The sequence below is a fragment of the Convolutriloba macropyga genome, chromosome 5, assembly GCF_964194025.1.
Source record: "Convolutriloba macropyga chromosome 5, txConMacr16.3, whole genome shotgun sequence".
Taxonomy (NCBI): Eukaryota; Metazoa; Xenacoelomorpha; order Acoela; family Convolutidae; genus Convolutriloba; species Convolutriloba macropyga.
Genome location: NC_134472.1, coordinates 52,684,928 through 52,699,817, shown reverse-complemented (window position 1 = coordinate 52,699,817; position 14,890 = coordinate 52,684,928). Strand labels below are relative to the sequence as shown.

Sequence of the window (14,890 nt, the reverse complement as noted above, 5' to 3'; positions counted from 1 at the left end):
CTCTGTGTGTGTGTGTGTTAATATATGTTCGTATATGTGTAAGTGTGGCTGTGTGTGTGAGAGTGTGCGTATATGTGTTTGGTTTGTGCGTGCGCGCGTGTATATGTGTGTGCGCGTGTGAGCGTGCGTGTGTGTGTAAGTGTGTGTTTGTGTCAGTGTGTGTTCATATATGTGTGTGTCTTCATATATATATATATATATATATATATATATATATATATATATATATATATATATATATATATATATATATATGTGTCTGTGTGGGAGTGTTGTTGTTGTATGTGTGTGTTTGTTTGTGCGTGCGTGTGTGTGTGTGGTGTGTATGTGGTGTGTGAGCGTGCGTGTGTGTGTGTGTATGTCTGTGTTTGTGTGAGTGTGTGTGTTCATATATGTGTGTGTTGGAGTGTTATTGTGTGTGTGAATGTGTGTGTTTGTGTGAGTGTGCGTGTGTTTGTTTGTGTGTGTATATATGTGTATGTATATGTGTGTTTGTGTGAGTGTGAGTGTGTATGTGTTTTTGTGTGTGTGTGCTTAATTTGAGCGTAATGTGTGCGTAATTTGAGCGATTAAAAATAGCAAGGCAAACCAATGTGTTTCTATGAACGCACAACCATCTGCTTATGAGCCCAGAATTTTCTGTAGTTGAACGCACAACACAAATTAGTTTCGAAGCACGGGCAAACTTCAGCTTTGAAAGCACGTTAGTCAAGACGAGCATTTTTCATGGCAGAAAGGGTAAACAAAACTTTTCTTCCACCTGTGCAAAATTCAGTTTTGATCATACGAAAGGTTGAATAATAGTTTAGTTTTTCTAGGAAGTTCTATTACAAAAACTTATTGTCTTAGACCGTGTGATAAGTGCATTCATGTCATTGTTTCCATTCAACTTGTTGATTCACTGTAATTTTTTTTAACGAAAAGCTTTGTTATGAATTAGAATCATTTTCCAAACATCTTGCTAGTGTTGTGAAAAGGGCCCCTGTAATTAGTCCTGGGTGCTCCATTCCCCAAGCCGAATGGTCCATGAAAAGAATATCAAGTTTGTCTGTCATTTTCCACGGCGTTTTGAACCGGTTTTCACAATAAGACATCGTGAATTTTATAACATTTTCGGCGTCTTGGAGGAATTCGGTTTTTTTGAAGAAACGAACCTTGTTGTAGCCATAAAAGCGAACGGGAATGTCCGAGTGATGAAACTCATAGTGCAATGAGCTGACATCTTTGTTCAAAATAGCAAATGCCACTAAATATGCAGGAATTGGCTTTGTTTCCTCAAAACAGAAAATTTGCTCATCAGTGTCATTTGTGTCTGAACTGAGTTCCGAGTTGAATAAAGCAGTATTTAGTTTCTTATCAGGATCTTGGAAAACGCTTATGTTCAGACTAAATTTGAAACGAAAATGGGGATCATCAAAAGTCGGGAAAGCCATTCGGGCAAACCAGGGTTCAAAGAAAGTCACCAGTTCGTAGGGCTTTCCGTACCAACCGCCATAAGGCACATAAACTCCATATTTACGGTATTTCTCAATATGAAATTCGTAGTCAATTTCAACCGAAAGTGTTTCAACTCTTTCGGGAATATCAAACTTAATTGATAAAACTTCAAGAGAACTGTTGTATTCGAACTTGTTCGGAATTTCATCTCCTTGTTCGGTTTCGACAACAACTTTAGAAATTTCAAGTTTGTATGCGTGCAATGTGATTGTATCGTAATTTGTGGGATCATCATTTCTCACTGTGAGCTTTGTTTTGCCCACAATTTTCAGGTCATCCGCATAGTAGTGTAGCCTATGTGAAGTGTATCTCATTTTGTCAAGTTATCCAAACCAGAATAAAAAGAGAGAGTTGACAAAACCCTGGTCCATAAATCATTTTGTTAGACGTAAAAAAAGCGTCGGTACGTTCGGACTTGCTTAGAAAAAAACTACGAATGTCTTTACGTTTTTTCTCCGGTATCGTCGGTATTTTGGTTTTGAAACGTAAGAAATCGTCGGTATGTTCAGTGTTTAAAGATAAGAAATTTTCAGTATGCTTCTTTTTAGAACATAAAAAACCGTCAGTATGTTTGATTCCTTAGTTTTCGTATGTTCGGTTTCAAACGTAGTAAACCGTGGGTAAAAAATTGTTGTATAAAAAGAACAACAGAAGAAAGTCAATCGATGTGAACTTTTTTCGAAGCAACTGTCTCCAAGTGGTGAGTTTGTAACTTCTGCCATCAGAAATCTATACAAACATTTGACTATTTTATAAACATAAATGTCAAATTTTGGTATGGAAAAAATTAACGATTTCTTAAGTTTCACAGCGAACATGCTGAATTTAAGAAGCCTACTAAAGCGACTATTTCTTGTTCCGACCCCCACTTTAGTGGGGAGGGAGGAACTAAATACTCAAATGGGTTTTTTTATCAGACAATTTTGGCCGATCGATATATTCATCGTAGAGAGTTGTGAGTGGTATCATTACAAAGCTTGTACGCCCTCGAATATGGATTTTAAATGATTTTTTTGAATTTCGTTTTCTACAGGGAGTTATCGAGGTTCAAAGTTTTGTCAATATTCGGCAGCTCTATTCACATTTTCAGTAATTTTTGCTAGAATTTGGCACAATTTTGCTCATATTATTTGAAAAACATTGAAATTCTTAACAGTATAGTTTTATTGTTACTGTTAGAGACAGAAGACCGTTGCTGAATTGTTTGGTTTGAGTGTCTTTGGCCAAAAAATTTGATAAAATTTTCAAAATTCAGACATTTTTCGTCAAAAATTGGACAAAATATGCTTTTTGGTCCAATTTTTTTAAGTTTGCCCGAAGTAGAGAAATAGAAACCGCTGACATAATCTCTCTGAACTACAAATTAGAGCTTAATGAAACTCGGCGAACTGTAAAATCTTCTGGAATTAAAACTTTGCCGTTTTTTAGAAATTTAACTCGATAATTATACAAAATGCATCAATTTTTTTTATATTTGAAGTATTTCATTCAACAATTGATCTAATTCCGAAACCATTGGTACACTTGGGCAGTTTTTTGGGTGCGCGGCAAAATCAGGGATAGTTTTGATTTTATCATGGATTCTTATAATCAGAAATTTTTCAATTTTAATATTGGTGCTTCCTTTCTTTTTCAATATAATTTTGATTGTTTTTTTAATGTTAATTATTGACAAAATTTTTTATTCCGGGCTGCATTAACGTCAGCTCCCATTTACGTGAAAACGGGGCCTAATGTAGATATTGTTTGTTTTCAGAGAAACTAATGGTTTTTATGGCTATGAAGAAGAGTTAGTAAACGTTAACTGAATTCTTGTGTTTCTTCTTCAATTGTTATTATTTTTGCACTCTGAGTACTACGTCTAACCATTCAAAAATCCAAAGGGCTTCTGTAAGAGGTGTAGGTGATCCTGTACCATGGATTCGGTTGTTACCTAATGTCTCTTATGTGATTGAATATATTTGTTGTAAGGAAATTTCAATGATTTTTTGAACTTGTCAATTATTTTAATATTATTTCTGTCAACATTTATCCTATTTTCAGTAAATACAGGTCAAACTTTCTTTCCCATAGAACGCACACTAAATTTATTGCTGTTTGTTTTAAAGGAACGGTATCTTGGCTTTGGTACTACGAGTTTTCATTTTTTAATTTTTGTGAACAATTGCCCATTTTTGCAGTTGTTTTTGTTTCTTTGGCAAATTGTCACATTATTTAACAATCTATCTGAAAAAGAACTTTTTAAAAATTTGTAATTAAGCATATTAATTTTTGTCTTAAAATATGGCTTTAAGGACTGCGACACGGTATTTGTAGTTAGTTTTTGTTGTCGTATACAAAATATTGGGTAATAAAAGTTCTCAGTGGCCAACTAAAAATACATAAATTAACTTAATAACTGATATCGATATATAGCGAATGGCTTTATTGACTTCGAAATTATTTTTTTTCCAAAAAATATAAAGTTGATCTTCAACTTATCCCTTTTTATTCTGGTTTGCGTTTTTTTCTGTTTTTTAAAATGTCGTATCGTTTTTGTTACTTAGACTCATTGTTGAGAGATCTCTTCAATGTTTTTTCGTAAGAAACAATCATTTTCCGTTTTTTAAACGTTTTTGGTCTTCAGTTCTTAGACAATTTTTTTCAGAAGAATTTTGCGATATTTAGTTATTTTCAATTTTTGATGGTTTTTTGTCATTTTGAAATGGTCGTTTTACGAAAAGACTTTATGATGTTCGAAGGAGACGCAATGGAAAATTTAATTTTTTTTGCTGTTGATAATTTATATTGTTAATGGCTTCAACACTGTGGTTTTGTAAAGTTGTTTGCGAAAATTTTTATTTCAGCTTCTTTTTGACGTTATTTTATAATCTAATAACTTTTTCTCACTAATAACTGGCGCAATTAATTTTCGAAAAAGTTGCAAAATAAACGGTCTACTATTTTAGTTGAAAACTTACCTGCGCTAACATTTCGAAAATATTTGTTTTTTAAAAAAAGACAACGGATTTCTGAGATTTTCCAAAATTATTTCTGTTGACTTGTAGCTTGGCATCCCTTTAGACAAGTCACATCCCTGATCTAATTAACTACCATTTGCTCTTTTTTAACAGTTTTATTTTCCTAAAATGGTCTTTGTTCTTGGTAAAAGCAGTTTTCGAAAAATATTCGTGATTTTTGCATATTCGACCGATTTTGTAGGTTTTTATATTCTTTTCACAGTATCATTATATTGGGCGCTCCTCTGGTCGTTTGACAAAAACGCAATCAAACATTATTAATGTTTTTAGTTAACAGCTCATTGTTTATTCGACTGGGATATAGTTTTGTGCAAATTGTTTCGTGCAAATTGTTTCCTGCAATTTTTTTTAATTTTTGCCTGTTCTTGTCGTTGTTTTTGTAGTCGTATGACATATCCTGGATAAAAAAGGTCTCAATCACTCTCTGTGGAGGTATAAAAGAATCTTTCAGTGAGTTCTTTTGATGAATAATTTCTTTAATCAGTTTCACATTAATTCTTTTCGAAAAAAGAACGTTTTTTTAAAGATTGCCTTTTTGTGGACTTGTTACCAAGTAGTTTTGAGGAAAATTCCAATATTTTCCTCTAATAAAGTAGAGGATGATCTTTTTAGTATAATTTTATCTCATTAATATTTGATTTGGTTATTAATCGTTTTCAAAAAATGGAAAACGAGTTTTGGTCGTAATTAATATTTATAATAATTTTATTTTTATCACCGGTCTTTTTCGGTCGTCATATTATGGTAGTCACAGGTCTCATCGGCCCTCTATAGTAGATTTTTTTGCTTATTTAGCAGTTTGTTGAAGGATATGTTGATATTTTATTTTTATCTCCTCCTCATTTGGTAGACAATTAAGGGAAAAATGTAAATGAGCGGGGTCGGAACTTTATATGCGAACGCACATTACCGAGCCTCCTTGTTACGTTTTAAAATCGAAAATACCGAAAACGTCTTCAAATTTAAACAGAACATTCCGAATCTATGACACTGGAGTTCACAACTATTTATTGCGAAAGATCTTTACTACATAGTCATCCTACCTTCTGTTTCACTACTATGTTTTCCCAGTGAAACGAAGCTTAAAATATGTTGAGATAATTGATCTAAAACTTAAACTGTTAATCTTAATCTTAGAAAGTATGAGACTTTAACTTACCGTACAATTGATGTGACGGTTCAAAAAAACTGAAAGTGAATTTCAACCGCTCAATTGTTAAGACAAATAGTTGCTTTCTTTTGTATGATTTGTCATAATAGCAGTGAGTTAATAGACATACCATTATCCCACCATGAATAAAAACGTAACAAAAGACTCAAATATTGATATGCCCCATTGTTATCGAGTCTAAATACCAGTCTTTTTAGATTCTCTTCCATTCAACAAATTCAAATCACCATCTTGATCTAATAATCAGATCTCTCCTGTAAACCTCTAAATTCTACTGTAAAATATCATTTTGTTATTCTCTTTTTGAGGAATTAATTTTTTTACTTAGTTATAAACGCCTTTTATTCCGCTTGCAAAAGTTCATAACCAAACAGGTTATGGGCCCAGCAACTTTCTAAGTCACATAATTAATTTCCAAAGCAAAACTAATTTGATTTTGACAGTCATAATCCTTTTCTGCTTAGTATCTTTTCTTTTCACAACTGTTTTGCCTGCTCAAACTCCAATGGATCAACAAAGAGTGAAGCTGCTGACCTACACAGGAAAGGCACAGGACTTTCCAATCCGGAGCACAAGATTTGTGGCGATGATGCAGACGAAGAGACTCTACAAATCACTACTGGGGACAGAGGAGCAACCCAATGAGCCTGCGCCACTGGCCAATGGGGCAACCAATGATGAGAAGAAGAACCACAAGGTGCTTAAGGATGCATATGAGAAGGAAGTTGCAGACATCAAGGAGAAACAGAACAATATGTGGTGCCATCTGGCACTGGCTCTAGATGCAACAACCCTCATGCTGATGAGACATGACTGTGTAGGAGATGACGGCATTGGAGATGGAGCAAAGGCTTGGAAACTTTTGCAAGAGAGATTTTAGAGCGTGGAGACGCCGACACTTGTGACTTTGGTGGCACAGCTTGCTCGGCTGCAGCTCGAGGATTATCAGGATTTGGACAGCTTCTTCATCAGAGGACAGATTTTGCTCACAAGGCTACAAGAAGCAGGGGAAGCAGTCTCAGAGACCCTCTTCAACACCTTGGTCCTCAATGGTCTGCCAATGAGGTATGAAAGTTCTGTTATACAGGAAACCTTCAACCCGGCAACGAAATTCACAGAGTTGAGGAAAAGGCTGCAGAACTTCCATGAGAGCACGGTGCAGAGAGACAAGGGACAAAGTGGTTCAGTGGCACTGGCAGTGAAGCGCGACTTCAAGAAGGGACCCAAGAGAGGAAACTGCTTTGTGTGTGGGATCCCTGGACACTTTGCCAAGGACTGCAGGAGGAAGGAGACAGCAAAATGCAGCAAGTGTGGTGAGAAGGGTCACCTAGACAGGGCATGCAAGAGACAAAAAGATGGAGGCAAACATGAGTCAGTGGCAATGGGTCCAAAATTGGCTACACCAGATGAGGAATACTGTGCAGATCTTACCCAGTGGAAGACAGCAGGCATGCTAGTGGACAGTGGTTGTACAGATCACATAGTAACAAACATCGACGCGTACCTGGACCTTGTGCTCATTCAATCAGTGGTCAGAAATCCCAACGGAGAGGCTTCCAGAGTGGTGGGCGGAGGCTGTGTGAGGATCAGCATACCCTCAAACAAAGGGGAGTTCCAATGCGGACTCAAGAATGTTTTGTGTGTGCCTGACTATTCTTCAAACCTCCTTTCAGTCTCAAGATGCACGGAGTGGGGACTTAGCTTCACTTTCGAGAAAGGAAACAGCTGCATGAAACTCCAGAAGGGAACTCGGGTAAAACACAAGAAAATAATTTGTTTTACTTACCCTGCAGCGTTCTAGAATTCAAGATGAGTTCCAACAGCGTCAAACTTGACAGTGCAAAGAAGTGGCACAGACGATTGGGTCATTTGAATCAAGCTGACGTGGTCAGGAATGCACCAGAGACAGTGGGGGAACTCGATGATATATGCAATGTGTGCGCATTGGCTAAGATCACAAAGACTCCAGTACCAAGAGTGCCATAGACCCAAGCAGAAGAGAAACTGGAGAGGGTGTTCACAGACGTGATGGGACCTTTCAGAGTAGAGTCACTGTCAGGGTTCCGGTTCTGCAGTGTGTTTGCAGATCAGTACCCGAAGTTTGTGTTTTTGGACTTGCTTAAGGCAAAGAGTGAAGCACTGGCCAGCCTGAAGAAATTTGTTCTCAGTGTGGGGACGCCCAAGAAGCTGAGGCAAGTCAATGCGAAGGAGTTTCTCTCAGAGCAGTTCAAGACGTACAGTTTAGATGCAGGCATTCTACAGGAGAAGACCATACCAGAGAGGCCACAACAGAATGGGCTGGCTGAGAGGTGCAACAGGACACTGCTGGAGATGGCAAGATGTTTGCTCACTGACTCAGAACTTCCCAAGATGATGTGGGGAGCGGCAATTCATCACGCAGCAAGGATCAGAAACTTGGTTGTGAGACGAGGAGAAGAAAGATACCCAGCAGAGTTGATGCGAGGTATATAACCTAAGCTTCCAATTAGTAAATTGTATATTTTAGGTTGCACAGTCTTCATGAGGAAGAGGGACAAAGACGTCAGAAAACTTGAACCCAAGGCACTGAAAGGAAAGTTTGTGGTTTACACTGAAGGAGACAACGCATACCTGGTGTACGTACCCAACAAACGCAAGGTGATGGCAGTTCGAGATGTGATCAGCAAGGAGTCTGAAGTGGGCTCAATCTCTGACAAAACAGAGACGGCTGACCTACTAGATGAAGGGTCAGAACAACTGGGAATCTGGCTCCCAGATTATGGTCATCAAGACGACAACAGAGAAAGACAGGGCACATCTACTGCTATGAAGGAAGAGTGGCATGACGCAGGGAGCGTGAATACTCAAGCAACAACACTGAGACAAGAAGTCTCGAATGTTGAGGAAGCAGCTCTAGATGAAGGATCTACCGCAACAAGATGAAGTCAAAGAGACTCAGAGTCACTGGAAGACAGTGATAAAGACTTCTCACAGTCAGAGACAGTTGGCTTCAATGAAGATGCACTGGAGCACGCGGACAGAGCAGAGCCCAGACGAGGGACACGAGCAAGGAATGTTCCGCAATTTTTTGGAGAAGTTAGGACCCATCTTGCTGTGACTGAGGGTGACTATGTGGAACCAGAACAGTCTACAAACCAAGCAAGATGACAATTGTGACTAGTGGTACCGGGCAATGAAGGACGACGTCAAGGCACTCCAAGACAACGAGACTTGGGACCTAGTGAGACCACCCACAGACAGGGACGTCATACCGGGCAAGTGGGTCTACAAATTGAAATTAGAACCCAGTGGTCAAGTCGACAAATACAAAGCACGCTATGTGGCGAAAGGTTTCAAACAAGTGGAAGGACTGGACTACTTTGAGGCTTTTGCGCCTACCTGTAAGCCAGAGACATTCAGGATTCTACTTCAGCTATCAACGAAGCAGGGCCATGTGATGCAGCAATTCGATGACAAAACAGCTTTCCTGCACTCACCAATCGAGGAAAAAGTGTATCTGAAACAGCCACAGGAGTTTGTAAAACGAGGATCAGATGGAGAGAAGTAAGTATGTCGACTGAATAAATCAATTTATGGTTTGAAACAGGCTGCTAACCACTGGTATAAGGAGTTGGCAAACTTTCTACTGAGACAGGGATTCACCAGAAGCAGGAACGATCACTGCTTGTTCGCAAGATCAGAGGTAGAGGATCACACTCTCATCTTGGACAGTGTTGGCAACATCATAGTAGCATCAAGAAGTATGACAGTGAGCTCCGATGTCAAGAAGGCACTAGAGGCAACGTTTCACATGGAAGACAGAGGGAGACTACACTGGTTTCTGGGACTTAGAATCAGACGAGAAGATGACAAAGTCACAGTCGACCAAGAGCGCTACATAGAAACAATGCTTGAGCGTTTTTAAATGGACCAATGCAAACCCTCAAGGACTCCAGGACTCCAGCTGACTTGAACTTGAAACTTAAGGCAGCACAGAACGGAGACGAAGAAGTGGATCAAAGGATTTACAGAAGCTTGGTTGGATCAGTTCAACATTCTGTCCAGACACATGAACGCACCTACCAATCAACATTGGCTATGCGGAAAACAATTTCTGCGTTATCTGCAGGGTTCAAAGGGTTTAAAACTTACTTACAAAAAAGAGGCTAGTTATGATTTAGTAGGGGAAAGTGATGCAGACTGGTCTGGTGACGTGAACGACAGAAAATTAACAACGGGCTATCACTTCAAGCTCAACGGACGTGGCGCAGCACTCAGCTGGGGTGTCAAGAAGCAGGTCACAGTTGCCCTTTCTTCATCAGAAGCAGAATATCAGGGCATCACAGCAGCAGTTCAGGAAGCACTCTACCTGAAACAACTTCTAGAGGATTTTGGCATTCAACAGAAAAGTCCAATAGCAATTGGAGAGTACAACCAAAGTTGTATCAGACTTTGCCAAAACCCAATCAAGCACAAGATGAGCAAGCACATTGAGACAAAGTTTCAATTCATTCGGGACAAGACGGAGGTTGGGACTGTTTCAATTCATTACGTTCCTACAGACAAAATGGCAGCGGACATCTTCACAAAGTCCTTACCGTTTCGAAAGTGGAGACACTCAGAGCAGTTTTGATGGGAACAGACTCTACGCAATCAGCTCAAGTCTGAGTGGGGGTGTTCAGATAATTGATCTAAAACTTAAACTGTTAATCGTAATCTTAGAAAGTATGAGAATTTAACTTACCCGTATAATTGATGGGACGGTTCAAAAAAACTGAAGATGAATTTCAACCGCTCAATTGTTAAGACAAATAGTTGCTTTCTTTTGTATGATTTGTCATAATAGCAGTGAGTTAATAGACATACCATCATCCCACCACGAATCACAATCTAACAAAAGACTCAAATATTGATATGCCCCATTGTTATCGAGTATAAATACCAGTCTTTTTAGAGTCTCTTCCATTCCACAAACTCAAATCACCATCTTGATCTAATAATCAGATCTCTCCTGTAAATCTCTAACTTCTACTGTAAAATATCATTTTGTTATTCTCTTTTTGAGAAATTAATTTTTTTAATTAGTTATAAACGCCTTTTATTCCGCTTGCGAAAGTTCATAACCAAACAAAATATCATGATGAGTTCATTGGAAGATTCATGTTAAAGGGACTTCAAGATTTGTGCGAACCTGCAAGATCCTTGCATGTGTTCAAAAACAAGTACATTGTTCTTGTCAAGATCTCTCAACAGATACGTAGAAAACATTGTCTGACAAAATTTTGCTAAAGTATGATCAGTTTTGATGAGAAACCGAGATATTTCACGTCTTGTCAGTATAAATCAGATTTGGCTTGACTGGGTTACCATTTCACAATCTTGTTTTTTTCCAGTAGGTTTCGCGATTTAACGTTTATCGCTGATTTTGTTCACAATTTTTAATTTTTTAAATTAAAGTGACAAAATTGTCCTAAATAAGTTAACATTTTCAACACTTTCAACGGGTTTAAATATACACGAAGGATTATTCTGGCTATGTTTTGGATAATCGTGGTTTTTAGAAAAAAAATAAATTTGCAATTGGATCTAAATTTTTCTATTCTTAGAGTCTATTTCGGTTATCATTTTTTGCGGCTCAAAATTATTTTTATTCTTGTTTTGTTTTTATTGTTTTTACGAAATGAAAAATGAGAAACTTTTAAATTTTGCTTTTTGACGTTTTGTTTGTAGTTTTGTCCATGTCTAATTCATGAAAGCTTCTCTGATTTCAGTGGCGCAATGGTAGCAGTTTATTGCTAATGTGCTAACTTTCCCTATGACTGGACACAAAATCTTTTCAGAGATAACTGATTTTTGAATTTTGACCAATATCAAATTGTTAAAGAATTTATTTCAATAATGAGGCTTGTCTGAATCTAATTTTTCGTTTTCATTTGATAGATAAACATAGATTTAAAAACGCCGCTTTTTTTGAACTTTTGAGTTTTGTCTATATTTGGTTTTCCACTCTTTTGGTTTTTTGTTGATGGCTACTATTAGACTCAGCATTTCTTTGATTGTTGCAAAAATTTAATTGGTTTTCTGATGAGGTGTAACTGAAACTGTTGAATGTGTCCATTTGACAACAAAATGTTTTTATTTTCAGCTTCAAAAGTCATAACGAGTTTTTTTAACAGGAAAAACTTTTGCCTCTCAATATTGATTTGCCAGTTTGTAAGTTGTTCCTACTGGCAATTTGAATCGACTTCTTCCTTCCCAAAATCTTCTGCTTGTGTTAAGTTATTTTTGTATATCAGTTTTTAATATGACATTATTTTGGTTTTTCAAATTTTAGCTGCAAAGCTATTCAATTTTTCATTAACAGTCTTTGATTACTTCGAAGGCTAACTTTAATTTACCTCAATCATGACTTACTTGTCGGTTATATAGCAAGGGTAAAGGCGTTTAGAATTTAGGTAGAATTTTCATTTTCAATTCAGATTTAAAAGTGCTTTGTTTCAGAGGTCTGTTTTTTTTATTTCTGCACTCGTAAGTTTAAATTGAGAATTTAAAATCTAATCGAAAATAAACATATGCCACTCGTTACTTAAGAGACAATAGATTTTGAGATACAATTGGAAGACGGGATGGATGTTAACTTATCACTCTCAATTTTTGTGGTTTATGGTAAAACTGTTTGTTTACTCGGTTAAAGTGTTTTTAGAGCTAATTTAATTTGTTTCAATTTTTGAAACTAGCAAAGTAAGGAAACCTGCTCTCACTCGCGAGAACCCTTTTTGTATAGAAGACTGTCCTTTATTAAGAATCCATCAAAATTTATTCAACAAAATAAGATATGAGCTAATTATTTGTAGGCAGTCTGTTTCAATTAGTAGACAATTGAGATAAGGTTGTACATCAGCAAGGTTTGAACATTATATGCCATCACATATTATTGAGCGTTCTTGTCTACTATATGGTACCTTTGTTTTGCTGCTTTAAATGTTATGAAATTTTATGCAAATTTCATACTTCAAATGTAATACAATATTAAAATGATACAACGGCAAAATAAATTACCCAAATTATCTGAAATTATCAAAAATTTAAAATTGATTTAATTGAAGAAATCATTCTGTGTGAAAAGCCCTCAACCTTGTTCTTTATCCTTGTAAATGTAATTTCCAAATGTCATCGATTCTAAATGTTATTTTTGTTTCACAAAAGTATGAAAGGTTTCATATTGCACATTAAACACCAGAAAACTTAGGCTTTTCCCTGATCAAGTATCTTTGAAAATAAACATGGGACCGAAAATCAGGAAAAAATCCACGCTGATTAAAATTTTACTATAACAATCTGATTTAAATTATTTTAAGAGTATGGTAAATGACAAGAAAGCTTTGGTATATGCACAAATAGCACGAGCTCAAAACGAGGAAACAAGGAACCAAGATAAAAAATGAAAGCAAGAGATAATAATACATGTCAACTAGGAAAAATAAACGTGCTCCAAAAAAGTCTCAAAATACTATCCAGCACAGCCAACCAGAGTTACTTTTCACAAACTGAAAAATATTGTTGTGATTGGAGTCGAAACATCTCCTGGAATTTATCCAATTCCTCGGCAGAATTATTTTTTCAGATGAAGAAATTTTTCTGGATTTGATCAAGTCATCTCATTGTGTAATTTTTTAATAAATGTTAGAGTTAGGGCTCTCGCAATAGGTGTAATTTGGTAAAGTCCAAATGAGACAAAAATTTTTTCTTCAGTAAAAATATGACCAGCAAACGTGAGCAGGAAATTTTGTAAATATGAAAAGTTTTCAATTTCCTGCAATAAACCTTACTAATCGGAGTTTTGACCCAGATTTTTTTGTATTTTCCTATCAATTCTACGGTTGATAACAGAAATTTTCTGATTCTTGATTTATGCAATACAAGACCAACCAGACTTTCGAGAAAGATAAGCAAAAAGATTGACTGATTAATCATTTTTAATTGTTTTTTTGTCGAACAATTTTTATCCAACAATTTATGAAATATTACTAGTTTGAAAACTATGAAACTTTAAAAGTGTTCATTATAGACACTATCTTGATTTTTTCATGGGCGGAAAAGTGCTCATATCAGTCTAGATGATAGCCGAAGAAACTAATTTTCGACTGAACGTGGAGATAAATGTAGTCCATAACTGTTATCAACACGATTTGTTTATGCATTGGCATCTGTCTTTAATGAACAAAAGGAAAACAAATATTCACCAAAATGTTTCAATAATTTTTTGAATTCAGTTTTATCTAGTTTGCTAAAATTTCCATGCCAAGATATCCAAGATATCATTAAATATCTAACCTATGACATCTAAGATCACATACAGGAAAACAAAACGGCCTTCACTGTCATGAAAAACTGTTTTTTTCAATAGTTAACCTCTATTCGAATTGATAAATCTTTATATGTAACCAATTTTTTTCAACTCAAATTTCACAACTCTTCCGCCAACGAACTGGATAGGTCTAATGGCAAACTTGCATTGTAACACATTGAAATTATTTGTATCTGTACAATGTATGTTATTTTTATGACTATTTATGATATTGGAACTACGAAAAAAATGTAATTTTTAAGTAATTTTACGCCCCGTAGTTTCTTGTATTTTCTCTTGGAGAATATAGAAAATATTCTCGTTAAATATGCCGAAAGAAGCAGAACACAAGGATGAAGTAAAAACTTTCAACGTGTTTTTGTGTATGATCTTATGAAACTTGGCCCAGACTTGGCTTCGCACTTGCGAAGTCTTGGCGAGACGTTTACAAGACTGACGAGTGTAAAAAAATGACATGATCATAGTTCTAAATCAGTATTGAAGTTTGACTCTCAATTAGACTTGCAATTAAACTTTCCCAGTACTGAAAATGATTTCGTGTAATATCTGGGGTCCCGAACAACTCCTCCGTATGATATCTAAGCTGGGTTTATTGGGGCAGCAAATGTTAGCAGAGCATTTGAAGTGGATCCAACAATTTATGAATTATTACCAATTTGAAAACTATGAAAATTCGAGAATGTTCAATAAACCCACTATCTTTCATTTTTTTCACGCGTGGAAAAGTGCTCATATCAGTCCATATGATAGCCGGAAATTTTAATATGCAACTAAAGGTGCCAATAATTTCAAATGGCAAAGATAAATGTAGTCCATAGCTGTAATCAACAGGATTTGTTTTTACATTGACATCTA

The 14,890-nt window shown here is 36.3% G+C and overlaps 2 protein-coding genes across 2 annotated transcripts in view; one reads left to right on the top strand and one right to left on the bottom strand.

Moving 5' to 3' along the window:
• LOC142340414 (uncharacterized) overlaps nt 1-1,811 on the bottom strand; it is a 6,314-nt gene extending 4,503 nt beyond the window's left edge. The window contains exon 1 of the mRNA XM_075390991.1: nt 985-1,811. Within this exon, the coding sequence (XP_075247106.1) occupies nt 985-1,811 (827 nt within the window). The remainder of the gene's footprint in view (nt 1-984) is intronic.
• LOC142339460 (uncharacterized) overlaps nt 1-14,890 on the top strand; it is a 105,949-nt gene that overhangs the window by 33,865 nt on the left and 57,194 nt on the right. The window lies entirely within an intron of this gene.